General features: G+C 36.6%; 3 protein-coding genes across 4 annotated transcripts; 1 reads left to right on the top strand and 2 right to left on the bottom strand.

Annotated features, from left to right (window-relative positions):
• Positions 1–1,424: 1,424 nt before the first annotated feature.
• Positions 1,425–5,684, bottom strand: LOC111811737 (pentatricopeptide repeat-containing protein At4g38150-like). Of its 2 annotated transcripts, XM_023698757.1 has the most exons (3): positions 4,860–5,684; positions 2,850–3,255; positions 1,425–1,834 (listed from the first exon to the last, which is right to left on the bottom strand). In XM_023698757.1, exons 1-2 carry the CDS (start codon positions 5,570–5,572, stop codon positions 2,874–2,876), a joined length of 1,095 nt encoding a protein of 364 aa, XP_023554525.1. In that variant the 5' UTR covers positions 5,573–5,684; the 3' UTR covers positions 1,425–1,834; positions 2,850–2,873. The 2 variants fall into 2 exon arrangements, with proteins under 2 accessions (XP_023554525.1, XP_023554526.1); XM_023698758.1 differs by lacking the exon at positions 2,850–3,255 and having other exon boundaries at positions 4,454–5,684.
• Positions 5,685–6,611: 927 nt separating this feature from the next.
• LOC111811755 (transcription termination factor MTERF6, chloroplastic/mitochondrial) lies at positions 6,612–8,415 on the top strand. Its single transcript, XM_023698780.1, has 2 exons — positions 6,612–6,825; positions 7,019–8,415. Exon 2 carries the CDS (start codon positions 7,025–7,027, stop codon positions 8,009–8,011), a length of 987 nt encoding a protein of 328 aa, XP_023554548.1. The 5' UTR covers positions 6,612–6,825; positions 7,019–7,024; the 3' UTR covers positions 8,012–8,415.
• Positions 8,416–8,896: 481 nt separating this feature from the next.
• Positions 8,897–11,547, bottom strand: LOC111811660 (probable L-type lectin-domain containing receptor kinase S.5). Its single transcript, XM_023698649.1, has 2 exons — positions 10,210–11,547; positions 8,897–9,972 (listed from the first exon to the last, which is right to left on the bottom strand). Exons 1-2 carry the CDS (start codon positions 11,507–11,509, stop codon positions 9,203–9,205), a joined length of 2,070 nt encoding a protein of 689 aa, XP_023554417.1. The 5' UTR covers positions 11,510–11,547; the 3' UTR covers positions 8,897–9,202.
• Between the last annotated feature and the right edge of the window lie 1,642 nt (positions 11,548–13,189).

Below are 13,189 nucleotides of genomic sequence, written 5' to 3'. Positions count from 1 at the left end.
TAGGTTTAGATACGTATGATTGGCCAAAAAGTCAAAAGTTCGAATTTTTACTCTTACCAAATAGAGCAGAGTTCAACTGATTTAGATACATATGATCGACCTAGAAGTCAAAGATTTAAATTTCTACTCTCACCCACTAGACCATAGTTCAACAGGTTCAAATACATGGGATCGATCAAGAAGTCAAATGTTCAAATTTTTACTCTCCCAACTAAAGCATAGTTCAACTGATTTAGATACATATGATCAATCAATAAGTTAAAGATTTGAATTTCTACTCTCACCCACTAGAGTATAGCTCAACAGGTTTAGATACATAGGATCGACCAAGAAGTCAAAAATTTGAATTTCTACTTTCACCTGACAAGAGCATAGGTTAACTAGTTTAGACACGTAGCATAGGTTAACTAATTTAGACACGTAACGTCGACCAATAAGTCAAAAGTTCAAATTCCTAATCTCACCCAGAAGTCAACCAAACAAATAAAACTCAGAATTCTTGAGGGGAAGATCTCCTAAATTCCATCGAGTTTCTGTGCTAATATTTTAGTGTTAGAACAATGATTCCAGCTGGAAAGAGGGGGCCGGCGCCGACCCAACATTGCACTCAATACTTCAAAAGTCAGTCAATGCCTCAAGTATCTAAATATGCACATGATAACAATATCTTCCATTCATATCTTAATACCATTTTTCTTTTCCATTTTTCACTTATAATAACAATAAGAAAACAAGAGCAGCCACCTCCCTTCCCAGGTTTTGACTAAACTTACACTTCAAGATAGAATAATACCGACCAAATCATACATGCTCCTGGAAAGAAAATACATAATATATCTGATGAGTTGTACTTAGCTTTAAAATAAATGGCTACCTGGCAACGTGGCCTTTCCTTCCTCATTCTCTTCTCCAAAGCCAGGTGGTGTATCTGATCCATATTCTTCACTCTTCTCACCTAAATTAAAATAATATAACAGGGAGTAGTACAGCCATGAACATGAACATAACTCACAACAGATACTCAGCTAATCTCGATAAAATGAACTTTAACTTGTGTCTATTTAGTTCCTGAACTTTCAAAAATCTCTAATAGGTCACACAATTTTAAAAGGCACCTAATATTTTTTAACCTTTGAATTTTATGTCCATTGAGTTCCTAAACTTTAAAAAGTGTCCAATAGATCCTTAAATTTTCAATTTTGAATACCACAAACCCCTAAATTTTTTAATCTTGTATCTACTAAACATAAAATTGAAATTTTAGCATTTCATTAGACAAAATTCAGTTTCATATACATAAATCTACTATCAAGAACCTATTAGATACAAAATCGAAAATTTAGAACTCTATTAGACACAAAATTGAAAGTTCAGAGACCTATTAGACATTTTTGAAAGTTTAGGAACCAAATGACACAATCATCAAAGTTCAAAAACTAGATCAATAATTTAACCTAAAAATCCATCTCTATGTAGCCATTAATGGTAGAAACCAAGGAAATATTCATAACTTACATAAATGTTTGTAAAAAAAAAAAATTCTAAGAGGTAAATAGTGAACTTAACACATTTTCTGATGTTCACAATCTATCAAAAAATATCCATGTCATTAACCGTAGCCAATATCTGCCATGCCGTTTGATCCACACAATATTTAACCAAAGGTCAATGAACTAGACTGCACAAAGTATTGAGTTCTCCAAACTTGAACTACTCTTAGAGCTCACTTCAACAGTCGTAGACTGTTCACTCTTGAACCAGTTTTAATCTGGATACTGAGTTTCATTAATTTCAACTTGCGGTTTCTTCTCAGTAACATGATTGGTATCTTCACCTACATGATCATACAGATAAGCATTAACACTTGGAGAGCTGCATATCCTTAGCCATAACTAACAGAAAATAAATCATGCGGCCTTTTTAAATGAAAACTCCTAATTGATCCATCATAACAATAATGACCAAATATTCTGGAACATAACATTGTGTATGAACTTCCACTCATCAATTCTAAAATGAAATGACATACTAATCTTAAGTTGAGTTCCATCTGCACGTGAACAAACTCTTTCTCTCCCATAAGCTGCAACTTTAGCTCGCAAATATTTAAGAACTGTAAAATTGAGTAGTGCTCCCTAATTGAGCATCCAAGTCAAAATCTTCACAAACAGTTATTCTTCTAGAGTGAAATGTAATTAAGGTTGTAGAGAGAAATGCACACATAACTCTTAGTTCGACACAAAAGTCGTGAATATGTTACAGCAGGACAAGACATTTTGAGTATCATTTAAAGGCAATTTGAACCTTTCCAATTAGGAGAACTCAAAGTGATTTGATACGTGTAAGTTCTTTCCCCCTTCTAGATGGTGNGGGGGGAGGTCTTTGGGCTTTGATGACGAAAGGTCTTTTGTAACTATTCAATGGAAAATATTTTACATAACATGAGGCGCTTTCTTTAGAGCCACTCCCTTTTGTGGGCTTTGTTTTCTGGATTTCCATGCTTCATTTTCTGAATGAAAGGTTGTTTGTCTCATTAATACATACATGAACCACCACTTCTATAAATCATAGCCATCCTAGAATGCTAATGAAAATAAAAATTTAATAAAATCTAATTAAACAAAGGTAACTTACAGGATATTCTCCTTTTTTTTCCTTTTCCTTGTTTTGTATCTAATCATTTTGGTACCCAACAATTCGTATAAGCTTATAGATGCTATCAAAAGATTGAAGACAATGTCAATTGCAAACCTGTCGGTTATCTACTCAAATTACTCCATATAACATATGGTAAACATATCTTGAATTGGCGAAGGAATTGCATAAAAGGGAAAAGAAAGAAGACTTACAACTTCTTAACCACGACAAGAATCTCAGAAAAATTCCTTCGTTTTCTTCCCGAAGATTAGTTCCCAGATATGTGGAGAAAATGGGGCTCTTTTATTCAAGAATTCTCTTAAAGCTTTCTCATTAATCAAGAATCCCTTTTGTTTTAAGGTTTCTATGACAGTATGAGCTTCGTCCTCCCCCTTTTCTTTGCATAACTCATCAATTAGGCCGACAAAAGTGGTTAGATTTGGAGAATGCCCAGATTCTAACATCTCAATGCAAAATGATACGGCATCCTCTAATTGTTTGGATTTGTACAGTCCCTGTATCAAGATGCCGTAACTGAAGGCATTGGGAGAAATGCCATTATTCTGCATTTTCCTGAAAATCCTAATTGCTTCATCAAGCTTCTCGGCCTTGCAAAACCCATCAACAACAGCANCCAAATATTCTGGAACATAACATTGTGTATGAACTTCCACTCATCAATTCTAAAATGAAATGACATACTAATCTTAAGTTGAGTTCCATCTGCACGTGAACAAACTCTTTCTCTCCCATAAGCTGCAACTTTAGCTCGCAAATATTTAAGAACTGTAAAATTGAGTAGTGCTCCCTAATTGAGCATCCAAGTCAAAATCTTCACAAACAGTTATTCTTCTAGAGTGAAATGTAATTAAGGTTGTAGAGAGAAATGCACACATAACTCTTAGTTCGACACAAAAGTCGTGAATATGTTACAGCAGGACAAGACATTTTGAGTATCATTTAAAGGCAATTTGAACCTTTCCAATTAGGAGAACTCAAAGTGATTTGATACGTGTAAGTTCTTTCCCCCTTCTAGATGGTGTTGATAAGAAAAAGCAGATGAAGAAGAAGAAGAGAAAGAGGGAGGGAGGGGGGAACAGCAACTCTAAGTAAGATTCACAGCTTAGTTCTTGTATGCTTATACTTATGCGAGTGATTTTGGAAGCTGTTAACGAATGAGCATATCTTATTGTCCTTGGTCATAGGTTGGGCTAGCTTTATGTTGAATGATTCTAAAACTTATAAACTTGAGCAGTAAGCTTGAGGTGGACAAGAGGAAATCAAAATTAGCTAAGGTAAACGATCTTTCTTAGTGAAGATAAGGATCGGGGGGGGGTGGGGGGAGGTCTTTGGGCTTTGATGACGAAAGGTCTTTTGTAACTATTCAATGGAAAATATTTTACATAACATGAGGCGCTTTCTTTAGAGCCACTCCCTTTTGTGGGCTTTGTTTTCTGGATTTCCATGCTTCATTTTCTGAATGAAAGGTTGTTTGTCTCATTAATACATACATGAACCACCACTTCTATAAATCATAGCCATCCTAGAATGCTAATGAAAATAAAAATTTAATAAAATCTAATTAAACAAAGGTAACTTACAGGATATTCTCCTTTTTTTTCCTTTTCCTTGTTTTGTATCTAATCATTTTGGTACCCAACAATTCGTATAAGCTTATAGATGCTATCAAAAGATTGAAGACAATGTCAATTGCAAACCTGTCGGTTATCTACTCAAATTACTCCATATAACATATGGTAAACATATCTTGAATTGGCGAAGGAATTGCATAAAAGGGAAAAGAAAGAAGACTTACAACTTCTTAACCACGACAAGAATCTCAGAAAAATTCCTTCGTTTTCTTCCCGAAGATTAGTTCCCAGATATGTGGAGAAAATGGGGCTCTTTTATTCAAGAATTCTCTTAAAGCTTTCTCATTAATCAAGAATCCCTTTTGTTTTAAGGTTTCTATGACAGTATGAGCTTCGTCCTCCCCCTTTTCTTTGCATAACTCATCAATTAGGCCGACAAAAGTGGTTAGATTTGGAGAATGCCCAGATTCTAACATCTCAATGCAAAATGATACGGCATCCTCTAATTGTTTGGATTTGTACAGTCCCTGTATCAAGATGCCGTAACTGAAGGCATTGGGAGAAATGCCATTATTCTGCATTTTCCTGAAAATCCTAATTGCTTCATCAAGCTTCTCGGCCTTGCAAAACCCATCAACAACAGCAGTGTAAACCACAACTTCTGGAATTGTACCCTTCTCACGAATCAAACCAAATAGTTTCATTGCTTCTTGGATAAGCCCATCCTTGCAAAGCCCATCAAGCATAGCAACAGCGTTGGGAATTAGACCAGTTTCCTTCATTTTCCTGAATATCTCATCCGCTTCTGGAGGACACTGTGGTTGCGATTGCTCCCCTTGCATTGATTCAGAAAACTGAGCAGAAGAGCTCGGCTCGATTTTCTCTGTACTAGTACTCTGATTGTCAGTGTTCAGCTTGAATTTTTCAAGAAAGCTAAAATCCTTCTGAGACAAAGACTCATTCCTTCGCCGCGACATCGGCCCTTCGTTTGCGAATCGGGACGAGGAACCTTCCGAATGCCTATTAAACCGTTGATTCCGATTGTCCTCAGGGTAAGGAGCAGATCCTTCCCCGGCGAATTTGGGAACTCGACGAGCTTCCCGAGGATCCGGGGGAGAACGTCGTTGCGGCGGGCTGCTTCTCGGCTCGGACCTTGAGAAGTTCCAATCGTCATCCATGGAATTGGAGCTAAAACAGCGAGATTCCACCGGCGAGAGTGACAAATCCGGCGTTCGCAATGGATCATGGAGCAGAGGAAAGCCTCTTTCCCAATTCCGAATTGTTGAAGACAAAATCTTCGAAACTCGAAGGCGAGATTGTAATTGCATCTGCAACGCTCCCATGAGAATCTCGAGCGAAGAAATTATGAAGAGATTGCTAACAGTCGGCAAAGGAACGATGACGATGGAGGGAAAAATGGGTGTAGGGTTTTAGCGAGGGAACCAAGTGTATAGGTTTGGGCGTTCCATTATTTTATTAAAAATAAAGCTAAATTCATAAAAATATCATTTTTAACTCTAAAAATTTTTAATAATATTTTTAAATTTTCATAAAAAAAAAAAAAAAAAAATTACTATTAAATTTTAACAATACAACGCAAGTAGATATTGTCCTCTTTGGACTTTTTGTTCTGGGTTTCCGTTAAGATTTCAAAACACCACTTGTCACAATCGCATTTTTTATAGCAGCGGACTTGCGATTGTGCGACACTCACTTTCCAATGGCAAGTGAGCTAAGTCAATTCGTTCTTACGTCGTCTACGACCAAGCGACGTATGCTCGAGCCTCTGGCCTTGATTTAAGAAGAAGGTTTTAGAAAATGAGGGCAGAAACAGATTTTCGAAAGAGAAATTTTGAAAGAGACGTTATATAAGCAAGCAAGAGAGTAACAACAACGGCTCCTCACAGTATATAATCTTTGGTAGGGAGAAGTTTCTACACACTTATAAGGAATGTTTTGTTATCCTCTCCCACCGATGTGAGATCTCACAATCCACCCTCTTGGAAGCTCAGCGTCCTCACTAGTATATTGTCTTGTGACTGACTCTGATACCTATGTTAGATAGGTATTTACAGCTTCCTTAAAAAAACGCTCAGTATAAAGTATTTTGTTTTTAAATCTATCAACAGTGTCGTAACGGTCCTTAAACGATGGTCCTGAAATAAAATTGCACAAAATATATATATATATATATATATATATATATATATTAATAAAGGTAGATGAGTATTATTTAAATTTTTTTAGAATTATTTAAAATTTTAAAATAATTTTTTTGAAACAAATTTCTAAAAAAAAAAAAATGAAGGATAATTTTGAATAATTTAAATAATTGTTTAATAATAAATGAATTTTAGGAATTAAAGGGTTGGGCGAAAATTATGCATTTCGGCTCACTATCAACTTATCCATTTCGTACCAAATTAAACGAAGCTCCTTCGTCTTGCCGAGCTCAAGAATGATACTTCTTGCTCTATGTTCTTCTTGAAAGACTCAGAAATTCCTGCTTCTGTAACTTCAATTTCCTCACAATTAGAGCTTTGATCGAGCGCAGAAATCAATAAAGACTGCTTGCTTATCCATTTGATTGAAGAAGGTGAACTCGAATTTCCTTGTGTTTATCGCCATTCTGCATTGCATTTCTCTTTTAAAACGGAGGGTTTTTTTGAATTTGGAGTTCAATTCCTATTTCCTCTCGTGATTTTGCATTACTTGCTGGTAATTGTACAGTATTTTTACGAACATTTGGTGGATTTATGAAAAATCTGTTTGTATGCTGAATCTTTCAGGGTTTTATGGAAATTAGCGGCAGTCGAAATGGTACTAGTATGCTATGGTTCTTCAGGGACAAAGGATTTGATGATGGAAGCATTGATAAGATGTTTAAAAAGTGTAGGCGTTTGGAAGGTATGCAGAATGAAAGAGCTGCTGAAAATTGGGAATATTTGGAAGGAATTGGGATTCAAAAGAGGAAACTCCCTTCTGTTGTTTCCAAATGTCCTAAGATTCTAGTTCTTGGTCTTCAAGAGAAAATTGCTCCCATGGTTGAGTGCCTTGCAACACTCAGCACTAAGCCTCGTGAAATTGCTACAGCTATTGCCAAATTTCCTGGCATTCTTTCCTATAGTGTTGAAGAGAAGCTATGCCCACTTTTGGCTTTCTTTCAAGCTCTGGGTGTCCCTGAAAAGCAGCTTGGAAAGATGATTCTACTCAACCCGAGGCTTATTAGCTACAGCATTGAATCGAAGCTCATTGAAACTGTGGATTTTCTTGCTGGGGTTGGGCTAACGAAGGATGGGATGATTGGAAAAGTTCTAGCAAAAAATCCATTTCTCATTGGATATAGTGTTCATAAAAGGCTCCGTCCTACTTTCGAGTTTCTGAAATCGATCGGTCTCAGTGAGATGGATCTTCAAGCAGTTGCATTGAAATTTCCAGACATTTTGTGTAGGGATGTGGACAAAGTTTTGAGACCCAATTTGGATTACCTGAGGAGAAGTGGGTTTAAAGATGGAGAAATAGTGTCTTTGGTGACTGGTTATCCTCCTATTTTGATCAAGAGCATTCAACATTCTTTAGAACCTCGGATCAGATTTTTAGTTGAAATAATGGGAAGAACACTTGACGAAGTTGCCGAATATCCCGAGTTTTTTAAGCATGGTTTGAAGAAAAGACTCGAGTTGCGGCATAGATTGTTGAAAGAGAAGACAACGGACTTTACCTTGAGTGAATTGTTGGAATGCAATCAAAAGAAGTTTATGATGAAAATGAGTTTGTTATGAGGCTATGCTTGGAGATTTAGGAACCATATCCTGAAAGAATGTTGTTTCTCAGCATCTTTACAAGTTTTGTTGCCTAATAATTCATTTTCCAGGCTTCTAGTTAAAGTTTAGAGCCTTCGTCCTGCCGAGCAATTGTTTTTAGCCCTGGATTACCCTTCCTTCATTCACGGTTCATGCTTTAGGCTCGTTATGGTGTCCCTTGTGTTTGAACAATTCAAATGGAGTGGAGTATATACAGAGTACTCTCATGTAACTCTTTTCCTTATGTTGTATGGGTTGAGATTTGGACCCCTGATCCTCCCTTGTAGTTTTCATCTTTACTGTTGAGAATTTTGTGCCAGAATTTGTACTGTTCTTCGACCAATTATTATTAACAGTTCCAATGGAAATTTTGGGTTTTTGCATCTGGGGGAGCATCTCTTTGATAATCATAAGATGTTTATTACTTGAATGCTAACCAAAGCCCTGGGATGAAAGTCACCTCTCCTGTGATTACCTTAAAAACCCCTACATTAGGGTGTTGAAAACTTGGATTAGCCAGTAGAAATCGTCTTATTCTGTGCAGTTTATATCGAGATTTACATGTTTCTATAGTTTACACTATGCATACAAGAAATTTCTTGAATCTATGCCATGACTGTACTCCACGGCCTATGAATAATGATATGCAAATTTTCACTAGGATGCTTCATTGTTTTCCAAGCCTGCCGGTCTCATCCTGAAATATATTGTCATTCCTATTGCCTAAATCTTGCATCATTATTTTGAGGTCTTCTGTTGTTGCAAGATTAAACATTATTCTCTGTTTCTGTTAAACAGACCGAACATTGTTAAAACAACCGTGTAATTGTCGGGATCAGATTGAAGATGATAACAACTTAGAACTTGGACTTGAATTTTTTTTCTATTATCTGTAATCTAGGAAGTTCTTAAACCCCCTTTGATTTATAAAGAAAACATGTCAATCTTAACTGTAAAGCGAAAATAATGGTACAACAGACAAGTGCTAGCGTGATGTGCAGAAGCAACCGGAGGAACATCTCGGGACATTGGCGAGTTTGAGCCCAGGTATACATATCCCCTTGCATGCATCAGAGGAGAATAAATGATGTTTTCTACAATTTGATGACGAGCGACATGTTTTTCAGGTAAGCTTCGAGACAGAAGGAGAGGACTAGCTATGGTGAAACTTCATGGAAGAGAGCTGTTTGTGTTTGACAGTGAAGTGAGAGTGGTATTGGTGGAAGTAGTGCTCATGGGAGGCCACATGAAGGCTGGCTTGAACAGAGGTACTTGAGGTGCTGGCAAAGCTCCGTTTAAAATTTGGAGTATAGCCTGAGTTTGTGGCCTTTCACTTGCCGTGGGATGTGTACATGCCAACCCAAGTAGTAGAAGCCTCCTAGCTTCATCAACCACAAAACCATTGCCCAGCCGGTTATCGACAGATTTTTCGATGTGTCCTTCACGGTGTCCCTTCCACACCCAATCAATTAGAGTACACAGATTTTGCTCGTCTTCAATAGCAGCTCCTGGTCTCCTGCCACAAACGATCTCGAGCACGACTGCTCCAAAACCATATACATCGGTTTCAGGAGTAGCCTTCCCTTCATGGAAGCATTCAGGAGCAACATAACCCATTGTGCCTGCAACTCCACCACATTGCAGGTCTGCATAAGAGTTTCTTTCAGGATCCAAGGCTCTAGCAAGGCCGAAATCCCCTAGACGAGCATTGAAGTCGGAATCAAGCAAGATATTGCTTGATTTGATATCTCGGTGCAATACTTTCTGGTCATACAAATTATGCAAGTAATGCAACGCAGATGCAACTCCTACAAGAATTTTATAGCGATGTCTCCAGCTGAGAACATCCTCGTCAGCAACGTCGTATAGGTGATTCTCGACGCTTCCATTAGGCATAAAGTCGTACACTAATAAAAGCTTCCCTTTCTCATAGCACCACCCTGCACAAATATGCAATGCTTATGTGAGTACATTGGTTTGGAATCATGCACTATATATGCTCTTATTACATGTCATTGATGCTTCATGAATGCAAATGAAAAACTACACAAATATGTTCTCTGGCACACTCTTACTACAATATGTTCATGATATTTACCAGGCATGGTAGAGTTATATATTTAACTTGTTCTCTTTCCCCTTGTTTGTTTGGAAGAACAGAAAAATGGAAGCCTTACCTTCTAAACGGACGAGGTTCTTGTGGCGAAGACGGTGGATAATGGTGAGCTCATCCAGAAAATCGCCTTCGCTCTTAATGCTGTCCCTGGAGAATTTCTTGACGGCAATTTCAAGCCTGGAAACAGAATTTGAAGATGTGGTAATGTCCTTATCCTTGTCCTGCAAAACGCCTTTGTACACGACCCCGAATCCCCCATTTCCTAGAACCATGCTTTCATGGAAGTTATGAGTCGCCCTTTTTAGTTCCTTGTACTTGAACTCTCTAGGCATTCCAGGCAACCTCTTCAATGTGCCCTGAACATTTGACTCCTCATCCCTACTCACTCTCCTCTTCTTCCTATAATCAACAAATAACCAAACCCCAATAAGAATTGCGATTAGTATCGGAATTCCAACTCCGGCAAGGATCTTCAACCACGTTAGATTTTTCTTCTCCGGCAGACGCTCCAAATCCAGTGTCCATTCCAAGACACAGTTCAACTGAATCTCTGGGCTGCCTGTAGAAGCAGAGAATCCAATGTATGATTCTTGTTTCACAAATCGTTTCAGGTTTATCGTTTCATTGAGAAGCGGTTTATCAGGTTTTGGATCTTTGTTTATAGACATGTAAACCTGCAAAAGTTTGGCTTTGCCATCATAATCAACCCAGATACTGTGATTAGTTCCGGTCTCTGGGGATAAAACTATGCCAGATTTATTCAGTGAAACAGCCTTCCTTGACTTAATGGAGTTGATGTTCAGACCGATATGGTTGTCGTCAGGGTCGAAATCCTGCTTCTCGGTATCGAATTCGATAGCTACAATTTGATTTCTGCTGTCGCCGTCCGTGGTTGCATTGGTGAGGCCCATCCACTGCCCCCAGCTCTGTTCAGGTGCATCACCAGTCGGAGCTATAAGAAAAGTAAGCCCCTCACCAGCATTCCATTCTTTATTTCTGAAAATATTGATGTAAAAGTATGAGCTGAATGAAGCAACAATGTCATCTTCCTCCTTTTTATCAATATCAGCTAGCCATAACTTGAACGGCTGATGGTACACAATGCGGCCAAATGTATTTTGAAGGCTAACAACATTGTTCTGCGAGTCAGGAGTTAACTGCAGCGCCCCACCGTCGATGGAAGAGCCTCCGGTGAAGATGAAGTCTTGATTATGCTCCCTTTCATCGAATCGAACATACGAAAAACGACGCTCACGGATCGTTTGGCTGCCCACTGCTCCAAAGAGCAACACCAAAGAAGCCACAACAACAACAACAACCAAGGTACTTGAATCTCTCTTACACACAAACATTTTACTCATCAAATTCTTCAGCAACTAACCCAGAATGAACAGAAAAACCACCCGGATTCGTAGATCGGCAACACGGGAATCTCGAATCAGAATTCAGCTAGCTCCTTTGTCAACTGATCAGAGAAGAAGCTAGAGGTAACCCCATTTGCCTTAAAAGTTTAAAGCTTTCTTCCATGAGTATCGCCATTGGTGTTCTGTAATTCTTCGACGCATTAGTTCAATCTTCAAGAAAGCGAGTTTTGGGAAAGTTTGGAAATGATTGAAGAACAAAACCCAAAAGGGGTTTGAGAGAAGAAGAAGAAGAAGAAAGGTCAAATTTTTCATGCTGAAAATGGAGAAAACCCCATTGATAAAAGACCTGTAAGTTGAACACAAGAAGCTTCGTAGAGGCGGTGTAAATATCGTCCACGTTTAGTAGACTGCAGCTCTGTTTGGTGGTCTGGAATCTTTTCAACTTTAAATTATTATTGTATATATCCCCCACTGGCCGCTTTCTCTTTGACAGGTCGGTTGGTCCCACATCGGAAAGGAATTTGAATAAATGGTTTATTTATGTGGCCGTTCATAAATTTTCGTACATTTTCCATAAATTTTGAATTTAATTTTTATTTGAGTTTCAAAATGTTATATTTTTCTCCTCCAAATTTGTTTTTAGTCTTTGTATGGTCAATTTGAATCAATGTTGGATTCTTTTTAGTGCATGGAGCGCTCGGTTTGGACCGAACCCTTCTTTTACTCGGCTATATATCTCTTATTTTGTTACCTAAAAGTATCGGAGTAAGACATCGAATTCTTAATAATATCAACCTTTTTTATTATATCATGTATTTCTCCCACAAATATTGGTGCACGTGTAAACAAGATGCTTCAGTTTTAATATTACACTTTTATCTTTGAATTTTCATGCCGGCTGATTTTTTAAATAATTATGATGTAAATTTTTTTTATTTAACTTTAATAGCTAAAACTATATTAATTTAATTTTTTAAATTAATTAACATGAAAATGTAACATTTTGAAATTTGGACATTTTTTAGAATTTATGATTATATAGAAGTTTGTTAACGTGAATACAATGATGTTACGCGCTTTGGTGGTTGAAATTTTATGGATTTCTTTACATCGTAGTTAAAACGTGTTTAAATTCGAGAACTAAAAATATAAAAACAATATCAAAATGAAATAAATATTTATAATATAGTTTTTCCCGATAAAGTACCATAGAAGATAATTATTAAATAAATCACCGGTCGAGATAAATATTAAATAACGTTTACGGGCTAAATTGAAATATTTGAAATATATTGGCTAAAATAATAAATAAATAAGTTATCTTTAAAAAAAAGATTTAAATTTTTTAAAAGAAACCCTTTAACAACCAATACATTGCTTAAAGTTAAAACATGAATGATTAAGAAAGTTTCTTTATGATTTTAATTTAATATTGTTTTTTATTTTTGACACTTTGACTAATTCAAAAGTGTAGTTTATAATTAATAATACAATTATCAATAATCTAAATAATATATATATATATAATAAAAAAAAATAAAAAATAAAAAAGAGAAAACTTTTAATTACTTTAAAAATTCTGTTCATATTACTTTATATTTTAATTTGTATTTAATTAGCCTTATATATATATATATATATATATATATATATATATATATATATATATATATATAT

This window comes from Cucurbita pepo, chromosome LG15 (genome assembly GCF_002806865.2).
Source record: "Cucurbita pepo subsp. pepo cultivar mu-cu-16 chromosome LG15, ASM280686v2, whole genome shotgun sequence".
Taxonomy (NCBI): domain Eukaryota; kingdom Viridiplantae; phylum Streptophyta; class Magnoliopsida; order Cucurbitales; family Cucurbitaceae; genus Cucurbita; species Cucurbita pepo.
The sequence above is the reverse complement of the archived record's forward strand: the minus strand, read 5'-3'. Positions and strand labels throughout refer to the sequence as shown.